Source organism: Belonocnema kinseyi, chromosome 1 (assembly GCF_010883055.1).
Source record: "Belonocnema kinseyi isolate 2016_QV_RU_SX_M_011 chromosome 1, B_treatae_v1, whole genome shotgun sequence".
Lineage (NCBI taxonomy): Eukaryota > Metazoa > Arthropoda > Insecta > Hymenoptera > Cynipidae > Belonocnema > Belonocnema kinseyi.
The window spans coordinates 128,308,624-128,327,704 of NC_046657.1; the positions used below are offsets into that span (position 1 = coordinate 128,308,624).

Consider the following 19,081-nt stretch of genomic DNA (forward strand, 5'->3'; position numbering starts at 1 on the left):
TTATAAAACTAGGTGCAGTGATCGAGTCATTTGATTCAGAGAGTGAGTCTGTTTCGATTAACAAAGATAGCAAGATTATTCTTCGAAAGCCAGGTGACGTTGTTTGTGAAGCACCTAAAGTATCGATAAAGTGGTTTTCATGTGAGGAATGGCGAAAAAAAATATCATTGGATACAATTGTTCCGGAGAACGGGTTTTTTCTAAAAATCGATAGTATCAATCTATATTTAAAAGGCGTTTTCAGCGTAGAACTTTCTAACAATAAGAATCCACTTGTTGAAGAATACACCATATACATGGTAACAGGAGGAAAAAAAGTGTACACAGCAGATCTTTCACGCAATTGTCCAGAGTTCAGAGATGCTATACCTCCGTTCGCTTATGTAAGAGTGCCAAACTATCCCGTGCTTGGGGGGAAGATAAAACTAATGGTGGATGCAAGTGGACATTAGGATACCTCTTTTATATACATTGATATGTTACCATTTTTCATAACAAATAGTCTAAAATTGTAAATTATTAATCCGGCTACATGTTTACCATCTTAACACTATACAGAGAAAGTGGGACCTTTCCTTGCAGGACGTCACATTTGGACCTTTCTTTTTCCCTTTTTGCTTTTATTTCAAAGTTTTTTCAATCACTTGAAATATTCTGAAATTCTCTGCTTTTATTAAATCTAATAGTATAATTTGTCAAGCGTGAGTTTGCTAATAAAATAAGGTGTTTGTCATATTTTTAACGTGTGAATCTAAGTAAAATCGATTTTGTGTGTTAATTATGCTAGTGTTCAAATTGTAAGATAATAACTTGTGATTATATTAGGTTCGTGGAAGTGATGAAGTATGATCCAAATTCATGTCACGTAGCCTTTTTAAAAGTGTCACAATTTTCTCCGCCTTGTTTAGATAAAGTTGAAATAGTTACAGCATCACGTTTTCATTTTAGAATTTCCTGTCACATTTCCTGCTTCTATGACCTTCTTTAACTTATGCATAGATGAATGCCAAAAAATTGGATCAATGTAAGTCGAACATATTTCCACATTCGAGTTGTGATTTTTTCAAAGTACACTCAAACTCTGAAGAAACGAGAAGTTCGGGAATCAGAAATTCCAAAGACGTGACCATGAAAGGGACTCTGACTTGTGACGTTTAGATTTCGGGGGTAATGCATGAGAACGCACACATACCTAGTATGCGCACTCATACGTCTAAACAAGACAGCCCTCTCTTGCGCATGCCGGACTCTCAAATATGGCAGGGGAGAAGGGAAAAATCCCAGTGGGCACGAAATTTGGTGACGTCTTTATGACATCGCTACGACATCCTATGTCCAGGTTATTTCAGTTTCTTTGTGATATCGTAAAGACATCGTCGGATCATACGGCTTACCCAGTGGGCACAAAATTCGGCGACGTCTTTATGACATCGCTACGACATCTTTACGACATCTTTACGACATCTTTACGACATCCTATGTCCATGTGGTTTCAGTGTGTTTGCGATATCGTAAAGACATCGTCGGATCATACGACTTATTTACGATATTGTAAAGACACCTTAACGACATGGACATAGGATGTCGTAAAGTTGCCGTAAAGATGTCGCAACGATGTCGTAAAGACGTCGTCAAACTTTGTGCCCACTGGGTATTTACTATATCGTAAAGACACCTTAACGACATAGACATAGAATGTCGTAAAGTTGTCTTAAAGATGTCGCAACGATGTCGTGACGACCTCGCCAAACTTTGTGCCCACTGAGATGCTGCTCGCTTCTTTGGAGCCGGAACGCTTGTATCTATTGATCTCCCTTGTCTTTTGAGGTTGTATTTTGGAGTTTGAGTGTACGTACACATCAATCTGAAGTTCTTTCTCATTCCCCTCTTTCCCAATTTCTAATTCCTTTTCACCCTGTTTTTCATATCTTTCCATTCTCTAGCCTACCACGGCCTTACCATTTCTTTCTTCTTCCTGAATATCTTCTTTTGCTTACACCCTTTAACTTCCTCTTTCGAATCTTCCTATATCTCTTCCGCCGACTTTTCTTTGAATCGCACCTCTTCTAACTGCTTTTGATACTTCTATATAGCCTTCTTCGTCCAGCTCACCTTCTCCCTCAACAACACTTCTTCTGCACCTTGACTTCCACCGTACTTCCACTTACCTACAGAAACTACAATGGATGATGGTGATTCTACTCTCCCTTCCACTGTAAAGTTTCTCCGTCTCCTCCCAACCTTGCATATTCTTGACTACATATTCTATCACCAATACCCTAACTTTACTTACATAGGTTATTCTCAATCTTCGTTCCCAGTTACTATACCATCCGCCACTGCTCAGCCTCTATTCTCCATCCAGTCTCTTAGCATGTTCCCCTTCTTATTTATCTTATCCTTCGATTTCCTTTAAAAGCTCTTCCCTTTCCTGTAAGAGACCCCTTCTATTCCAATTATTACATTTAAGTTCTGCACTACCATTGCTATTCACTCCTCTCTCTTGCGTAAAGGGTGATTTACTCTTTCTTTAATCCTTTGCTTCCCAGCCTTTTTGTACACAGTCACAAACTTACAAGTTACCTCTCCTATCATTACTGTCCTCATTTGAATGCCTTTCACATCCCCTCCTCCTCTCTATCACTATGAACGCCTTCCTCTATTCCATCCGTAATCCCCATCATAATACCCCCACTAGATCTTCCTTTCTTCCTTACTCTAACCACCTCCTGAATCCTCCACCTATAATCCTTCGGCAACTTTGGCTCTGTTTCATCCTAATCCTTTCTCTCTACCGAATTCGCTATTAGTCTCACCATATCAAATTTCTGGATATACGTCTTGAATACTACTTGAACTACGTTCAAGTACAGAGCCTTCACCACTCCTTAATCCTTATTTACCCCCACCCCCTTACTTCATAATAAAAAAATTCCGCTGTATTTCTTGTTTCACCTCCATCTCCTCCTCACATATCCACATTTTCTCATCTACTTTTTTTCGATACTCTACCCTCGATGTCTAACTTTCACTCCTCTTCCTAATATTCCAGCCGTTTAGCATTCTTTACACCTCCGTTTCTTTCCTCGTCTTATCGTGATCAATGAAAACTCTTTTATCCTTTGTCCTATTTTTATTTCGCATTACCCCCAACTTATCTTAAATTTTCAACTTGATGTGGCGCGGCGTGTGCAAAAAAAGTAAAATTTGTGAGTACAGTTATTTTAACTGTGTTTCAACTGCGTTCGATAAAAATAATAATTAATGTTATTATATTATCGTATTATATTATTATTAATATTAAATCAATAATAAAATACTCTTTTTAAATTGTAAATTCAGAATATATTTGTATCCCCGTAACCTAAGTCAATCACAGGGGTCCCACCTCTCTAATTTTGTGGTAGGCAGATTGGGCTTCGACTAGTTTTTCCCTTTAGTGCCCTGTTAGGGATGGGGAACTCTCGTCAGATCCCTAATAGAACTCTTATAAAATCCTTGCCGACACCAACTCCCTCTTTAATCCTTCTTCTTTATCCGTCAGCTCTATAACCTTCTTTTCCCTTTTCCAATTTCTCATTTCTGATCCTCAAGTCCTTGCTCAAAATTTCCATCTGCTTTTTAGCCCCCCTTACATCTTCCCTCAAACCCCTGATTATGCATATCAGCATCCTGAGCGTCTCAATAGGTTTTTAGGAATCTTTAAGGATTTCAAGGGATTTAAAAGATTTATAACGATCTAAGCGGTTTTCTTCAGGGAACTTTGATCAAAAGATTTAAGGGGTTAGAAAGGGATTCCGGTGAATATCAAAAGATTTGAAAAATTTATAGAATGAGTGAAATTAAATAAAACTTCTAGAGATTCCTAGAGATTAACATATATTTTTAGTTACTTCAACGTATTCCTTTTACTTAAAAAATAAGATCAATTTCATTTATATTCAAGGGATTTCAAAACTTTTGAGGCCCATCCTCTCCCATTTCAAAGGGCGCCCTGAAAAGTAAAGGGGTTCTAAATCATCGACTGCGCTGCAGTTCATCCTAATTACTGCACTTAAATTCCAAAGATGCGATTGCTCTAACAATATGAGCGTCTAGAGTCCAAAACAGCGAGCGGAATTTTTTACCTTCTAACCCTGCCATATGTAAACCACTGGAATCAATTTTCAAAATTGTCAATGGGCTAGTTATAAGGCGCAGCGAGTCATGGACATAGGAAAAACAAGACTAGGCATGCCATCCTAACTTGGTGAGCGGGGTTGAATCCACGGCAGGGGGGGAGAATTCCATGAGTGAGGAGAGCCGCAATCTTACGATGTGCCACTTGATTATGCGCACGAGCATTTTTGCCGAAAAACTGTGCATGAAAATATAAACATGTGGGCGCTGCCATGGTATGCCTAGTCCCGTGTTTCCTGTGTCCATGCAGCGAGTAGACAACTTTGAACTTCCACGGGCCTGTGGATAGAACAGATTGCATGAGTACCGACAGAGAAAGCTAGAAGTCAAATTTCTGCCTGCTTCTGCTGTAAAGTCTAAATGCATTTGTCGATAATTATTATTCATATAAATAAACTTTTTTCTTCCCCTAACTCTTTTGCAAGGGCACAAGCGATCCTTTAATATTTATTAACATTTCCCGAAAAGAATTTCCTCGTTATTTAAACTTTTATTTTCCAATATGGATGAAAAAATATTGATCTTAAGGCTGACTTGATCAGCTGTTATACTCCTCACATGGCCCTAATCAAATAAATTTGTCTAGCCAAGATAGCAATAAAACTTTAATTAAATCAATGTATTTTCAAGAAGAAAAAATATGTACCAAAACATTTACGACAAAAAAATTGTATTTCTAGCAAAAAAGGCAAATTGTTTACAAAATACTTTTATTAATCTTGATTTCTGAATGTGGATTTATATTTTCTAATCAGACCTCTTAAACTCGTTTAATTTATAAAATTTAATTGTTAAAAATTCTAAAGTTTAAGGGCATTTTATTTAAAATTCTTTCATTAAAAAATTTTAAAGAATTTTATCTTATAAATGTAAATAATTGACCCTTTAAATCAAACATTTCTGATTTAAAAGTTACATATGTTCTATTTTAAAAGGCTTTAGATTCAAAAGAGCTCGACATTAAACACTTTAATTTGCAGTTGAACTTCGATTACTTCAAATAAAAAAAATTTAAGTTCAATGACTATGAAATAGTTTTACAAACCCGAATTGAGAGACCGCCCGGGCAAGATTTTCAGCTTCATTTAAACAATGATAAGGTTATATTGTAAAACTCATAAATAGGTAAGGTCGAATCGAAAAACATAACGTATGTTTACAGGCTATTTCCTCTAAATGAAAAAACAAGAATGATTTTCTAACTTTATCTATTTATCCTTATTTTTTCACTTTAAAATTAATCCTTTTGATATAATCCTTCCCAAAGTTTCAGAAATGTCTAAAATATATCTAGAAAATTTAAATTTAAATTTTGTTTGTTTCACAACATTGCAACATTTTTTAGGCAAACTGAAATTTATCTTAAAAGATATTAAGAATTTGGGAAATTGAAGCAAAAATAAAAAATATTTCATGATTTTTCGGAAATCTTTTTAAGCTTTAAAATATTCGTAATCCCTTCCAAACTTTTAATGTTGCCAAATATATCGTAAACCGACTAAAATAATTCTTAAAAGTCTTCCAAATTCTTTTTTGACAATTTTCAGAATCGTTTTGATTGTTTAAATATCTTTTAAAATATTCTATTTAAATCTCCTGAACTTTTTCTTTGACAATTTATTTAAATTTTTTATTATTTGCAAGATTCCTTCAAAAATTCAATATATTTTCTAAAATAATTAAAATTTTTTCGAACATTTTTTAAAAATATTCTAAAAATATAAGAAATTACCTTGAATATTTCTAGATTCTTTTTTAGACAATTTATAAATTTTTTGAAATCTTTTGAAATCCTTTAAATGTTCTCTTAAAATTAATTTTACTAAATAAAGAACAATTTACAAATTTTCTAGGAATCTATACAAATATTTTCTTGTATTGAAGTCTTTTCAGCTTTAAAAAATCCCCAAGCTTTTTTTCAAAATCTTCAAAAATCGAAATTTTTCGGCTTTTTAAAATCAATTAAACTTTTTTTAAACTTTTACATATATCTTTGAAACTAATAATGATTTTTCCTAAAATTTATAAAAAAATCTTTCGAAAATAAAAAAATCGCCTCAAACTCTTCCAGATTTCTTTCGGTATTTTTAGAATTTTTTAAAGTACAGTGAAACTCTTTAATAGCACTCCCTTCTATAGCTGCGCTGGGTGCGCGGAATATGCGGCGGTCACTCAGGCGATCATTCAAGCACGAACAAACAAAAGCGTAGCGGGCTATAATGAGTTAGTTCCCACCCACCGTCAGCCCAAAAATTGGCACTATAGAAGAGTTTTACTGTGATTTAGAATTTGAATTTTCATGAAAGATTAATTTAAAAAAATAATAAATTAGTTGAAGTTATCCCAGGACTGTTAGAACAAATTTTTTATTCTTTTGAAATCTTTCGGAATTCTTAAAAAGCTTTAAATTTTCCGATATGGAAATCAGCCCAAATTAGCCCAACTAATGATGTGGCGCGAATTGGGCCCCAACTGGGCAGCTCATTAAACAAAAAGTGAAAGTAATTGACAAATGATTTTAATTAAATAATTACATAGATGGAATCCTACCCAAATCTTGCATCTTTACCAATCATTCCGAATTTTTAATTATCAAAAATTATGTTGATAAAGCTGGTGAGTGTTTGATTCTGTGCTTGGGTGTACATTGGGCTTACCCATAGAACGCCCAAAGTGGGCACTATCGGAGCAAACCAGTCGGGCACCCACTGGAAAGTCCAATTAAAAAAATGAAATATATTCACAAATTATTTTATTTAAATAATTACGTGGATGCAATCCGACCAAAATCCTGAAACTTTTCCAATTATTCCAAATTTTTAAACATTAAATTTATTTTGACAAAGCCGATCAGTGTTTAATTTTTTGATTGGGATTTCATTGGGTATACTCATAGAACGCCGATAGTGGGTGTTCCAGATTAATTAACACGTTATTTTAATGAAATGAGTAAGTGAATTTAATCTCATCGAAATCCTGCAACGCTAACAATTATTCCGAATTTTTAATTATTAAAACTTATGTTGATAAAGCCGATTTAGTTTTTACTTTATTAATTGGGCTTGCATTGGGAATATCCATAGAACGCCCAAACTAAGTACTATTAGAGCTAACGAGACGGGTCGCACAAAATTTAACTTCAAATATTTCGATAGAAGGCAGTAGAGAGATAAAATATCTGCTGTGGTTAGCTGCTATTTAGTTCGGTAAAGTTATTGTAAACTGTATAAGATTACATGGTAAATAAATTATCTACAAATATTTCTTGTTTATTATATTTTGTTGAAAAATGTTAAAGTACATTAATTTCCTGAAATTTTTTTCTTTAGTCCTTGAAAAGAACTTCTGCCCATTAAATATTGTTCATACAATAATATTTTTCTTTTAACATTACGGGAAATGTATAATATATTTGACATATTATTTTGCTTAAAATAATTTTATATTATTTTTATATTATTATGCTTAAAATAATGAAACTATTTCCGAATTAGACATACGATTTAAATTAAAATCGAAAATCAAAGAGATCAGCAGAGTACAATAACATTTTCAAGTGAAACAACAATAAATAAACATTTTTTGTAAACTAAGCATTTTATAATCTTGAAAACCCCGCTCGTATTGATTAACGTGTGCACTCTGCGGCTGCGCGAGTCAGTGTTACCAAATTGGGTTTCCCCCCTAGATTTGAGGGTTTTTCTGTCTCCCAAGGCGGATTTTAGGGGGACAAAATGTTTAGGGGGAAACCTTGGGGGGGGGGGGGGGGGGGGATTTTCAAGGGAGATTTATAGGGGTAAAGCGCCTGAAAAAAATGATGTAACATTTGATGTGATTTGATGTGAACATTTGATGCTTACCGTGTTTTTAAAAAATATCTGCGTCGACGTTGATGAAAGCGTTTAACAATGGAATCTTCTTTATCGATTAGAAATTCCAGGAAATCTTCGGATGAATATTGGGCAAAATTTTTTGACGCAAAAGACGCGAATAATAGATCGAAATTCGAAAATATCGCTCGTTCAGCAATTTCTTTGCTTAGCTTGCCTTTTTCAAATGCAGCAGTTGAAAGAGCCTTCTGGATCGTCAATATCGGGGGCTTGCGCAAAATTTAAACCTTCGAAAAAAATCCAGTGGGCCCAAAGTTTAGCGACGTCTCTACGACATCGCTACGACATTTTAACGACAACTTTACGACATCCTATGTCCATGTCGTTAAGGTGTCTTTACGATATCGTAAATAAGTAGTATGATCTGACGATGTCTTTACGATATCGCAAGAACACTGAAACGACATGGACATAGGATGTCGTAAAGATGTCGTAACGATGTGTAACAATGTCTTAAAGACGTCGCCAGATTTTGTGCCTACTGTGAAGGTTCGCGAGGTTTAATAGCGAACACATATATCAAAGCGATTTTCAGTATGTAATATCACGTGACCAGATTTCTGCCTTACAAACACTTTTTTATTTTCTGACTTATTTCCACACGAAGCGCCACATTGAGTTGAAAATTTGGGATAATAAATAAGAAGCACTAAGAAAGGTGGGGCTGGTCATATATTTTAATAATTATGAAAAAAGAAAAAAAAAATATTTACGACAGAAAACTTTCTTCATAATTATCCAAATTTCGGACCAGACACACCATTCTTAGAGCTTCTTGTTTAGTATCTCAACTTTTCAACTCGATGTGGCATGACGTGTGAATATAAGATAGGAAATAAAAAAAGCGTCGTTCAGGTAGGAATCTGGTCACATGAGCCACTCATCACACGGCCCTAAGGCTCTTAAAACAACTCGCTTTTTCCCCTGATCCATAATACGTCTATAAGAATACATTATTTAATTTATTATTTTAACCACCTGATTTAAAGGCAATTCAACTGACCTGAACAGAGATTTTTTCGAAAAATAATCTTGTTTTTTTTGTAATTAAAAATTGAGTGTTTCTTGCGACTGTGAAATGCAACACGCTATCTATTGTGTATGCCGGGCTGCAGTCAGTCGGCCTAGTTTCAAGCCGCAGAAAATCTGTTAATAGCTTGTCTTCGTCGCTTAGGATAATGTATAATATTATATAATTCAATAATAAAAATAAATAAATAATAATTTATAATGATAGTGTTTCGAAAATACATAAAATATAATATCCTTATTTTGTGCTAGTGAAGAAGTTATATTTTATGTAACTTAACCCTAAAATTAGGTGCAGTATTTAAAATTATAAATTAAAAACAATAATAAATTGAAAATGTAGATATTTATCACATATTTTTCATACCTTTCTGAATAACTAGGGTCCGTTTATATATAATACTATTATTAACGCTAAAATATTTTTTTAAGTAGGAAGCGTATAGGAAAGCTCCCTACAGTGGATAATCATTAATTAAAAATACTAATGCTTTTAGAATAATCAATTTCATCACATCAATAGTTAAGATATTGTAAATTTCAATAAATAAAAATAAAAATTATTTTTCTCTTATTTGTGCTCTTAGTTAATGATTATCCCCTGTAGGTTGCATTATTTACTATAGAAAAGTTTCAGCTACTCAAAACTCTAAGATGACGAGATATTGGATTTGAAAAATTAAATTTTAGGATTCTACGAGGATTTACGCGTAGAATTTTTGAGTTTAGAGTCCAAGGTCTGTGAAATGGTGTTTTTGACTTTATCAGATTACTCTGACCTAGATGAATTTTCTGTTTCCTTCTCCAGATTAGTCTACAAACATTGAAAATTTATATCTAGCGGTGAATACATTCCAAATTTGTCAGTCGACGTATACGGATTCCCTTGATCAAAAATGAAGATCCTTATTCAAACAGTACTTCTTACAATTACGGTTCTCTTTAATTGTGCTGGTGAGCTTAATCTATACATTATAAAAATTTCGAAATTCTAAAGAATAATCCCAAACATGTTATCAAACCCTTTTAAATTGAAATACTTAGATCTAGAAACTTTTTTCTTGTGTTTTATATCAAATTCTTCACTGGTTCACTTTCAAGATTAAAAATGTTTAATGCAGAATTCTTACAAATAAAAATAAGAATACCAACGACTAAATTTAGGAAACCACCATAAAGTGGGCTTATTGCATTTTGAAAAATGATACACAATTTCTAAAAATAAAATAAACAATAAAATTTTTTTTCAAATAATCACCAACGTTTCGGCTCTCTTACAACATCCTCATTAAGGCAAAAAGATTGAGCAAGCAGGAACAGCATCGTGGTGTCGTTGCTGTTCCAGCATGTGAATTTTTTCGTAGCCTAGATAAGGGTGCTGTATGAGTGCCGAAATGTTGGTGAATAATATTTACAAATTATTTTTTATTGTGATTTGCTAATAATAGAAATTAAAAAAGAAAAGAAAAGAGCGGTATTTGTTTATTTGTCTTCTTATTTTCCCCTCTTTTCTTATTTTATTTAAAAAAAATACTTTTTTTCTTTTTTAGGCGAACTGGTATTTATTTCAAATTGCAAAAGGCACATTTTATGGTGCAAATTTTCGTATTTGTTTTTTTTTATTATGTTAAAATTTAATCTGCTCAACTAAAAATTTAACTATTAAATTTCTGATTGAAAATTTATCCTTTTAGTTGTATACTCAACTAATTTACTAAAAATTTATTGATTTCTTCACAAATTTGTCTTTTTTATAGAAAGTCCATTTTTTAGTAAAAAATGCAAACTTTAAGTTTAAATCATTGATGGAAAGTTCAACTACTTTCTTAAAGGTTTAGTTTTTTCCTGGCTGAAGATTCCTACATTTAGTTTGAAATTGATCTATTTGGTTAAAAATTGAAGTTATTTGTCAAACATTCCTTTTTAGTGATGGAAAATTGACTTTTTAAACTAAAAACTCACGTATTTGTTGAAAAATACAACTTTTTGGTTGAAACTGACTTTTTTATTGATTCATATTTTTGGGTTCAAAATTCAACAATTTGAACGAAAATTCAATGGCTTGATAAAAAAACACGTTTTTTATTGAATTATTTTTCTTAAAAAAATTTCAAATTTGAATTTGGCTATTTCATTTTTGCTTAAAAATTAATAATCCAATTCAAAATGTTAAAATTATTCATCAATATTGAAACTTTCATTCGTTTTTTTTCTTCTATCTCAAATTTTCTGAATATTCTTCCAGTTTGGAAATATTTCTACTTGGCAAAATTTTTTATTCGTTTCTTTGTTATAATTTAATTTTTTGAATAAAAATATAATTGTTCCATTTTTGTTAAACAATTATATTTTTTGTTGAAAACTCTACTATTTGGTTAAAAATTTATGTATTTCAATACAAATTCGACTTTTTTCGTAAAAAATCAATTTTTTGAGTAAAATACAACTCCCTTATTGTAAATTAATATATTACAGTTTACCATTCGCGTATAGTGTTAAAAATTTGTATTTTTTGTCAAATTCAAATATTTTTTATTTGAAATGTCTTTTTTTTCGTTGAAATATCAACCATTTAATTTTTTATTGAAAATTAATTTTTTAGGTATAAACTTTATGACCTGTGTTAAAAGTTCAATTACTTACTGAAATTTTCAAGAATCGAACGACCAAATTTAGACAACCTCCATAAAATTTTCCAATTTAAATTTGAAAACAGAGAAGAATTTTCCTAAAAAGAAAAGAGAAAAATAGAAAAGAGATCACCAACGTTTTGGCACGCATACAGCACCCTTATCAAAGCAAGAAAAAATAAAATGAAAAAATAAAATTAATAAAAAAATATTCTAGCAGACAGGAGCAGCAACGAAACCACGATCTTCTGTTCCTGACACCCTTATTTGTTTTGCTTTGATAAGGGTGCTGTATGAGTGTCCAAACTTTAATGATTATTTTTTAAAATTTTTTTAAATTTTGTTCAATAATAATAAAAATAAAAAATAAATAAGAAATGAGAAAGAGAAGGAAGGGGATTTGGTTGTTTGCCTTCTCATTTTTCTTTCCTCTTTTTTATTTTGCTCAAAAAAAAAATTTTTCTCTTTTCTTTTTTAGGAACATTTTTATATTTTTTTAAAATTTCAATATTGTATAAACTTATTTATTTTTAATGTTTTTAATTAAAACCTTAACTATATGTTTAAAGTATCAACTGTATGACTGACAATGAAATTTTTGGTTGAAAATTCGTATTTTTCGGGTGAAAATTCAACTGTTTTTTAGTAGATTTGCCTTATTTTGCCTTGAAAATCCAACAATTTGGTAAAAAAATTAACAGTTTTGCAGAAAATTCTTTTTGTGTAAAAAACTATTTTTTCAAATTAAAATTTAACCATCCTTTTTCATCCTTTTTTAATATCTTAGTGAAAATTGTTTTTTTTTTCAATTGTATAAGTTTGGGAACTACAAGGAACAAATTTTTATATTTGTTTCCTTTTACTAATGATTTTGCAATATTCATTTTTAAAATATTCTGTATTTGAAATCGTACGATTTCAATACTTTTACTTTTTTATTTTATTCCTGAAAGTGCTACTATTTTTACAAGTTAATTTTTTCGAAAATTTTAAACTTATATAAAACTTTGTGTTTTCTGAATTGGTGATATTTTCTTAAATTAGAGCGTTGGCGGAGACGACGTTGTTGACACAAAAATCTGTTTTCACAGAAACTTTTTCAAGCTGTGAGCTCATATGTTTAAACACATGATTATATGACCTAGTTTGTTCTATAACAGAACAGAAAATTCTTAAACGTGAGTTATGCACGTTTTTGTGAATCTATGAACATCAGAGTGGTTCAATTTTTTTCGAATTTTTAAGGGCACCCCATAAATTTGTTGGAATCCGAACAAAAATAATTGCATTTGTTTTTTTTTTTTGAAAAAAATAATATTTAGAGGTGCCGCAAGCTCCATGAAGTTCAACACGTATTTCCCATAAGAAAAAAAAGACGTTTTTGTCAATCTTATTTAGAATCCTCAATATTAATTCAATCGAGTTGAGGCTCAACATTGCTCTTCACAATTAGCTATATAATAGAATTCGAGTAAAATATCACTCTTCAAATATCAACAGCACAAGTCTATTTTATAGAGTCCAAAAAAAACCCCATAAGTGAAAAAATGGGGTTTGCGAGTTTTTGGCGCTACTTATGCCTTTTTCGCGGTTTTTAAATGCAAATGGTTTCTGGCACATAAAAGACCGTTTCCGAGTGATAATTAGATGCTTACATAAGTTTTTTAACCAATTCATTATTGTTTTTAATAAAATTCTCTTAGTAAAATGCTGCAAAATTAAAGTTAAAAAAAACGTTTAGTCAAATCTTCAATCAAGATTAGTTATTTATTTAATTAGAGTCATGAAAACTAATTTTTTAAACAATTTATTATTATAACTAATAATATTATATTTTAATAATGCTAGAAGGATGCAGTTTTCTCTGAAATTCCTGGCGTTTTGTCCAATTTTCAATTAAAGTAATGTCATAAGGAATTCAAGTTCACAAAAATAATCGTTTAAACAATTCATTATCATTATTAACAATATTATCTTTTCTTAATTGCTAGAATATTGCGGTTTTTTCTGAAATTTTCAACTCTTTGTCTATTTTTCATTAGGCGTGACTTAATAACTAATTAAATTAGAGAAAAACAATTGTTTAAACAAATTATTATTGTTTATGACTATCTTCATCCAAATCAATACCTGATAGTTACGATTTTTCGACAATTTTATATTGTTTTTAACTATATTTTCTTAGATAAGTGCTAGAATGTGACAGGCGAATCAAAGTTGAAGACTTTTTTTTAACACAACTTTCTAACACTCATCTAAGAAAGAATAGTTATAAACAATATTGAATTGTTCAAACAACTTTTTTGTTAACATTCATTAATCAATATGTCACTAAGTGAAAAGAAGAGAAAGGTAAAAATTGTTGAAAAACCGAAACTATCAGACATTTCTATAGATGAGGATAGTCATAAACAATAATAATTTGTTTAAAAAATTACTTTTGCTAAATATAATTAATTATCAAGTCACGCCTAATGAAAAATAGACAAACAATTGCAAATTTCAGAAAAAGCCGCGACATTCTAACTTATCCTAATTGAAAATTTGACATCAAGTAATTTTTTACAAACTGCAATTTTGTAGAATGTTCCTAAGAGAATGTTATTAAAAATTATAATAAATTTTTTAAACAATCACTCTGTGTTAACATTGATGAACTATCACTTCACTCCACTTAAAAATTGGACAAAAAGTGTAAATTTTTTTTTAAAAACGCGTCTTTCTAACTCCATTCTATGAGAAAATTGCTAAAAACAATAATAAATTGTTTAAAGAATTTATGTTAACATCTAATTATCAGTATCAAATGTTCTTTAATTTGCCAGAAACAATTTGCATTAAGATAGCCACAAAAAAGTCATAATTAGCGCCAAAAAACCCAAAACCCCCATTTGTTTTACTTATGGGGTTTTTTTGGGACCCAATAAAATAGAGGTATGGTGTTAATATTTGAAAAGCGATATTTTATTCGTATTCTATAACTAATTCTGAAGAGAAATATTGACTTTCAATTGGATGGAGATAATATTAAGGATTCTTAAAAATAATGTACAAAAACGTCTTTTATTCTTATGGGAAATACGTGTTAAACTTCATAGGGCTTGCGGCACATCCAAATATCATTTTTTCAAAACAAAAAAAAATGCATTCATTTTTGTGTGGATTTGATCAAATTTCTTAGGTGTCCCCATAAAATTTTTTTTAAAAATGTCCAATGCATTTTTGTAACAACCTAATGAACATATTTTTAATAATAGCATTTTTTCTATCTAACGTTATGTCCATCGAGGCTTCGATTTTTTTGATTCTCATATAGTTTGAAATCACTTTTTTTTACTGGAAGTGAATTGATTGAATTTAAAAAATTCAAGTAATTTTTTTATTGAGAAAAAATTTGAAAAAATATTAGGTATTGTTGGATCGAAAATTTAGTTGGCTACACAATTTTTCTTTGGATTTTGCAGTGCGATGCTTTGCTTCTTAATTATTATAATAAAAGTGAAGTTATGCAAAATCTGGCGAAAAATCGTGGGGCTGAGACGATTGCAAATTATCTTTTGTTAAAACTCTTTCGGCTTTAACGGACACATTGTCATCACGTGTCTCGTGCTTGACACTTTTTTGGCCGAATAACTTTTGTCTCTTAATTTTTTTTTCGTACCTCGAGTCGTTTTTCAAACAATTTTATTTTCATATTTTTAATGCTATTTTTTATAATTAAAACAAAAAGTATGCGTCCTATTAAAAAATATTCATCACACATTTGTAGCTATTTTTTGATAAGCAACTTCTGTCTTTTAATTTTTTTGCATAGGGAGTGTCGTTTTTACAACAATTTAAATTTTTAATTTGTTTTTTAGGATTGAAACCAAAACCATTGTTTAATTTTTTTTTCGTTGCTTGTGTCGATTTTCCAAGAATATAATTTGGTTATCTATAATGTTGTTTTTCACGAATAAAACAAAATCAACGCATTAAAAAACTGATTAGTGACAAATTTGTAACACTTTTTTAACCCACAGTGGCAACACTGGGTCCATAAGATGATTAATAAAAGAATAAAATAATTAATAATTAGTAACAATCATCACTAATATCAGTAGTAATGATTAATTAATTATCATTATTATTATTATTTATTAGTCATAGTTAGTAATTATTATTAAAATATACAGGTTTTTTCATAAAAAGAATTTTTCATTTTAATTTACAAGTAAACTGTAAAATAACTATACTTTTTTTTAAAGCTGGTTATAATACTATCTTTTACCTTAAGCATACACTATTTTGGGAGTAAGATGCAGAAAGCTTTTTTGCTCTATCTCAAAAATTGAAATTTGAAAGAATATTTTTGTGGGAAAATTTAAATTTCTGGAAATTTCTCTTCTCACGTTTTGTCAAGATAAAAGAATGTATAAAGAGGAGAAAAAATTATTGAATTTTAGAGATGAAGCTCTAAAATGAAATCCATTTCAAGGTTTGAGTCGATAAATAAAAAATAACGCAAATAGACCCTTTCTTCTGCGTAGGGTTTTTTGGACCCAATGTAACTACTACGTTCTTTTTTGGAGATATGTGAAAACTATGTGTTAAGTGAATAACTTTTCTTTCATTTTTTTCGTAGCTGGCGTCGTTTTTCCAAAAATTTAATATTTTATTGCTGATTATTATAAATCAAACAAAAACCAATTGTTCTGTAAAGAAGTGTTCCATACACAATTTTCAGATCTCTTTTGGATGCATAATTTTTGTGAAATCTGTTTTCTCATCTTGCATAGTTTGACGGCAAGACTGAATTTTTTATAATTTTTTTGTGCAAAAAATTTGAAGATTTACGAAAAATTAAAAGGTTGTTATGATAATCTTGTAGAGCTTTCAAACAGCACCGTTTTTGTTCTCAAGAAATTTTTTCAAATCTTGCATTGTTTGGCTCAAAATGTTTATTTTTTCTTATCCTTTGAAAATGTTAAAAATCCCTAAAAGTAAATAAAAAATTACAATACTTTCTTCAGGAATTTTTCTCTATCTCGCGTTGTAATACTCAAAATAAGATTTTTGTCACATATTAATTTGTATGGATAAAACAAAATATTCTACAAGTCTTCTTTTAAATTTTATACGTATCTCGCGTCTTTTGGCGTAATATTGGATTTATCGATTTTCGCCATACTACTGTCAAATAAAATAAAAATTATTGAAAAATGGTTAAAGGAAATTTCGTAGGATTTTTTGAAAGCTGTAATTTCTTTTTAAGACTTTTCTTCGTACTTCGCGTCGTTTGGTTCAAAACTGGACTATTGTAGTTTCAAATCTTGGACACTTCTAAAACTTTCTTAATCATAAATTATGGTAATTTAATACATTTTCACAAATTCGTATATAATTTTTCGATAAAAAACTGTTCCCTGTCAATTCATTTGCGTACCTTTTGCCTTTTCCAAAAATTTAATTTTTATTTTCAATATTATTCTTCACGAATAAAACTGAAACTACGCGTCCTATAAAGAAGTTATTATTAACGAATTTCGACTTTTTTTATCACAATTTTTGTTTAATAATCTTTTTTCGCATCTCTCATAGTTTGACCACAAAATGGAATTTTTAATTTTTTTTTTGCAAAATCCAAATTTGTATTTTTGATTTTTAAGAAAATCCAAAAAGTTGGTGATATAATCTTGTAGAGGACTTTTAAAAAGCAATTTTTTTCTTCTAACCTTTTTTCATAACATGCCTTGTTTAGCCTAAAGTTGGAAATTTTGATTGATTTTTACAATTTAATAAATGCTCTAATAATTTTCCTCTTATCGAAAAAAGGCATTAGGCTAAACTGCTTGATTTTTTTAGTACTATTAATAACCCTACAGAAAATTTTGAAATCCAAAAAATGGTCCCAAAAAATTTGGAAATGCTCTAGCTTTTTGAATTTTTGCTTAAAATGGCTAATTAACGAACTCGTTCTCCATTATGGGATCCAAAAAAGTGGGTTAAAGCTTGATTTGATCAGTTCATTTTGTCGAGAATTATCATGTTCACGGACGGACGGACGGCCGTTCAAGGGGGTCTCAAAACGTCGAGATCCATTATGTAGTTGAAAATTTTTGTTCGCCAAAAAGTCTCAAAACTAGACACTTAAAGCTTCAAAATGCTTTTTCAAGACCTTGATACGAACATTTTTTACTGAGAAACAGCATTCTGAAAAATCAATAAAAATTCGGACATTTTTTTAGCCTTTAATTTTTTCCATTAGTGTACTTGACCTATATCTCCTAAGACCTGTGCACACATTTCCCCTTGCAGCGGTTTAATGAGCAAGGCCTCTGATTCAACTTTTGCAGTCGTTTTCTTTCTTTCTTTTAGAGAAGTTAATTATACGTAGATCTCGTTGCTTAGAAGGTACTTACGATCTAAGAAGATAATTTTCACTATACCGTTCTGATCAAAAGTGTATTAATTATTTTTTTCATTACATTAGCCACAAAGAGGCTTTAGCGAGCACTTGTCAAACATTGAATATTTTTTTGAAACCTCGCTACGTGCTCGCTCAATACTCTAAAGTCATCGGCACGAACTCGGTTTAACAGAACACAGAGAGAGTTTTAGGATATTGCCTCGGGATACCATAATACTATGTAATAATATATAATATAATATAATAAATTAAAAAATAATATAATAATACGTAAAATCACATTCATCCATAACAGAGATATATAATACAAAATATAATACCTACGCATCAAATTGATTTCCTATCTCCAGGAAAGAACTCCCTAACTGTTAACGCTGCAACTGAGGAAATTTGCGTCAATGGTGATAAGGATATTAAGGAGGAAGCTGATGGAAGTGACCGCTGTGCTCTACATCCAGTAAGATATTCCAAAAGATTTATTTAATCTAAAAATTGTTCCCTTTTTGCCGTTAAATAGTAAAAGGCATATTTTCATTTCGAATTAATACCTGACCTAAAGTTCATAGAATTCAGGGACCACCCGTCCAAAACACAGGAGGTCGAGGCACTTTTTGAGATAAGTCTACGCATTTCAAACAATTCCAAAATCTTCGTATTATTTATGTCCTTTAAACACTGGGAAATCGGAAAAAAGAATATTACACTGCTTATTAAAACCACAATATAAAAATTGCAAACCGCAGTTTCAATAATTATTTAAATTATTATGGAAAAAGCACTTTAAAAACAAAAATATCTTTTTTTCTTTTCACAAAAATTATAAAAGATCAACGTAACTGAATATTACGAGGGTGGATTGATAAGTTTCCGGCCTGACCAAGAAAAACAACGTTTTTAAGAATTTTTTGTTTTTATTTCTCAACATAATCTCCTCCAAGGCTGAT

The 19,081-nt window shown here is 30.6% G+C and overlaps 1 protein-coding gene across 1 annotated transcript in view; it reads left to right on the top strand.

Annotated features, from left to right (window-relative positions):
- The window catches only part of LOC117179960 (prolyl 4-hydroxylase subunit alpha-2-like), a 57,875-nt gene that overhangs the window by 14,489 nt on the left and 24,305 nt on the right, over positions 1 to 19,081 (top strand). The window contains exon 3 of the mRNA XM_033372220.1: positions 18,488 to 18,594. Within this exon, the coding sequence (XP_033228111.1) occupies positions 18,488 to 18,594 (107 nt within the window). The remainder of the gene's footprint in view (positions 1 to 18,487; positions 18,595 to 19,081) is intronic.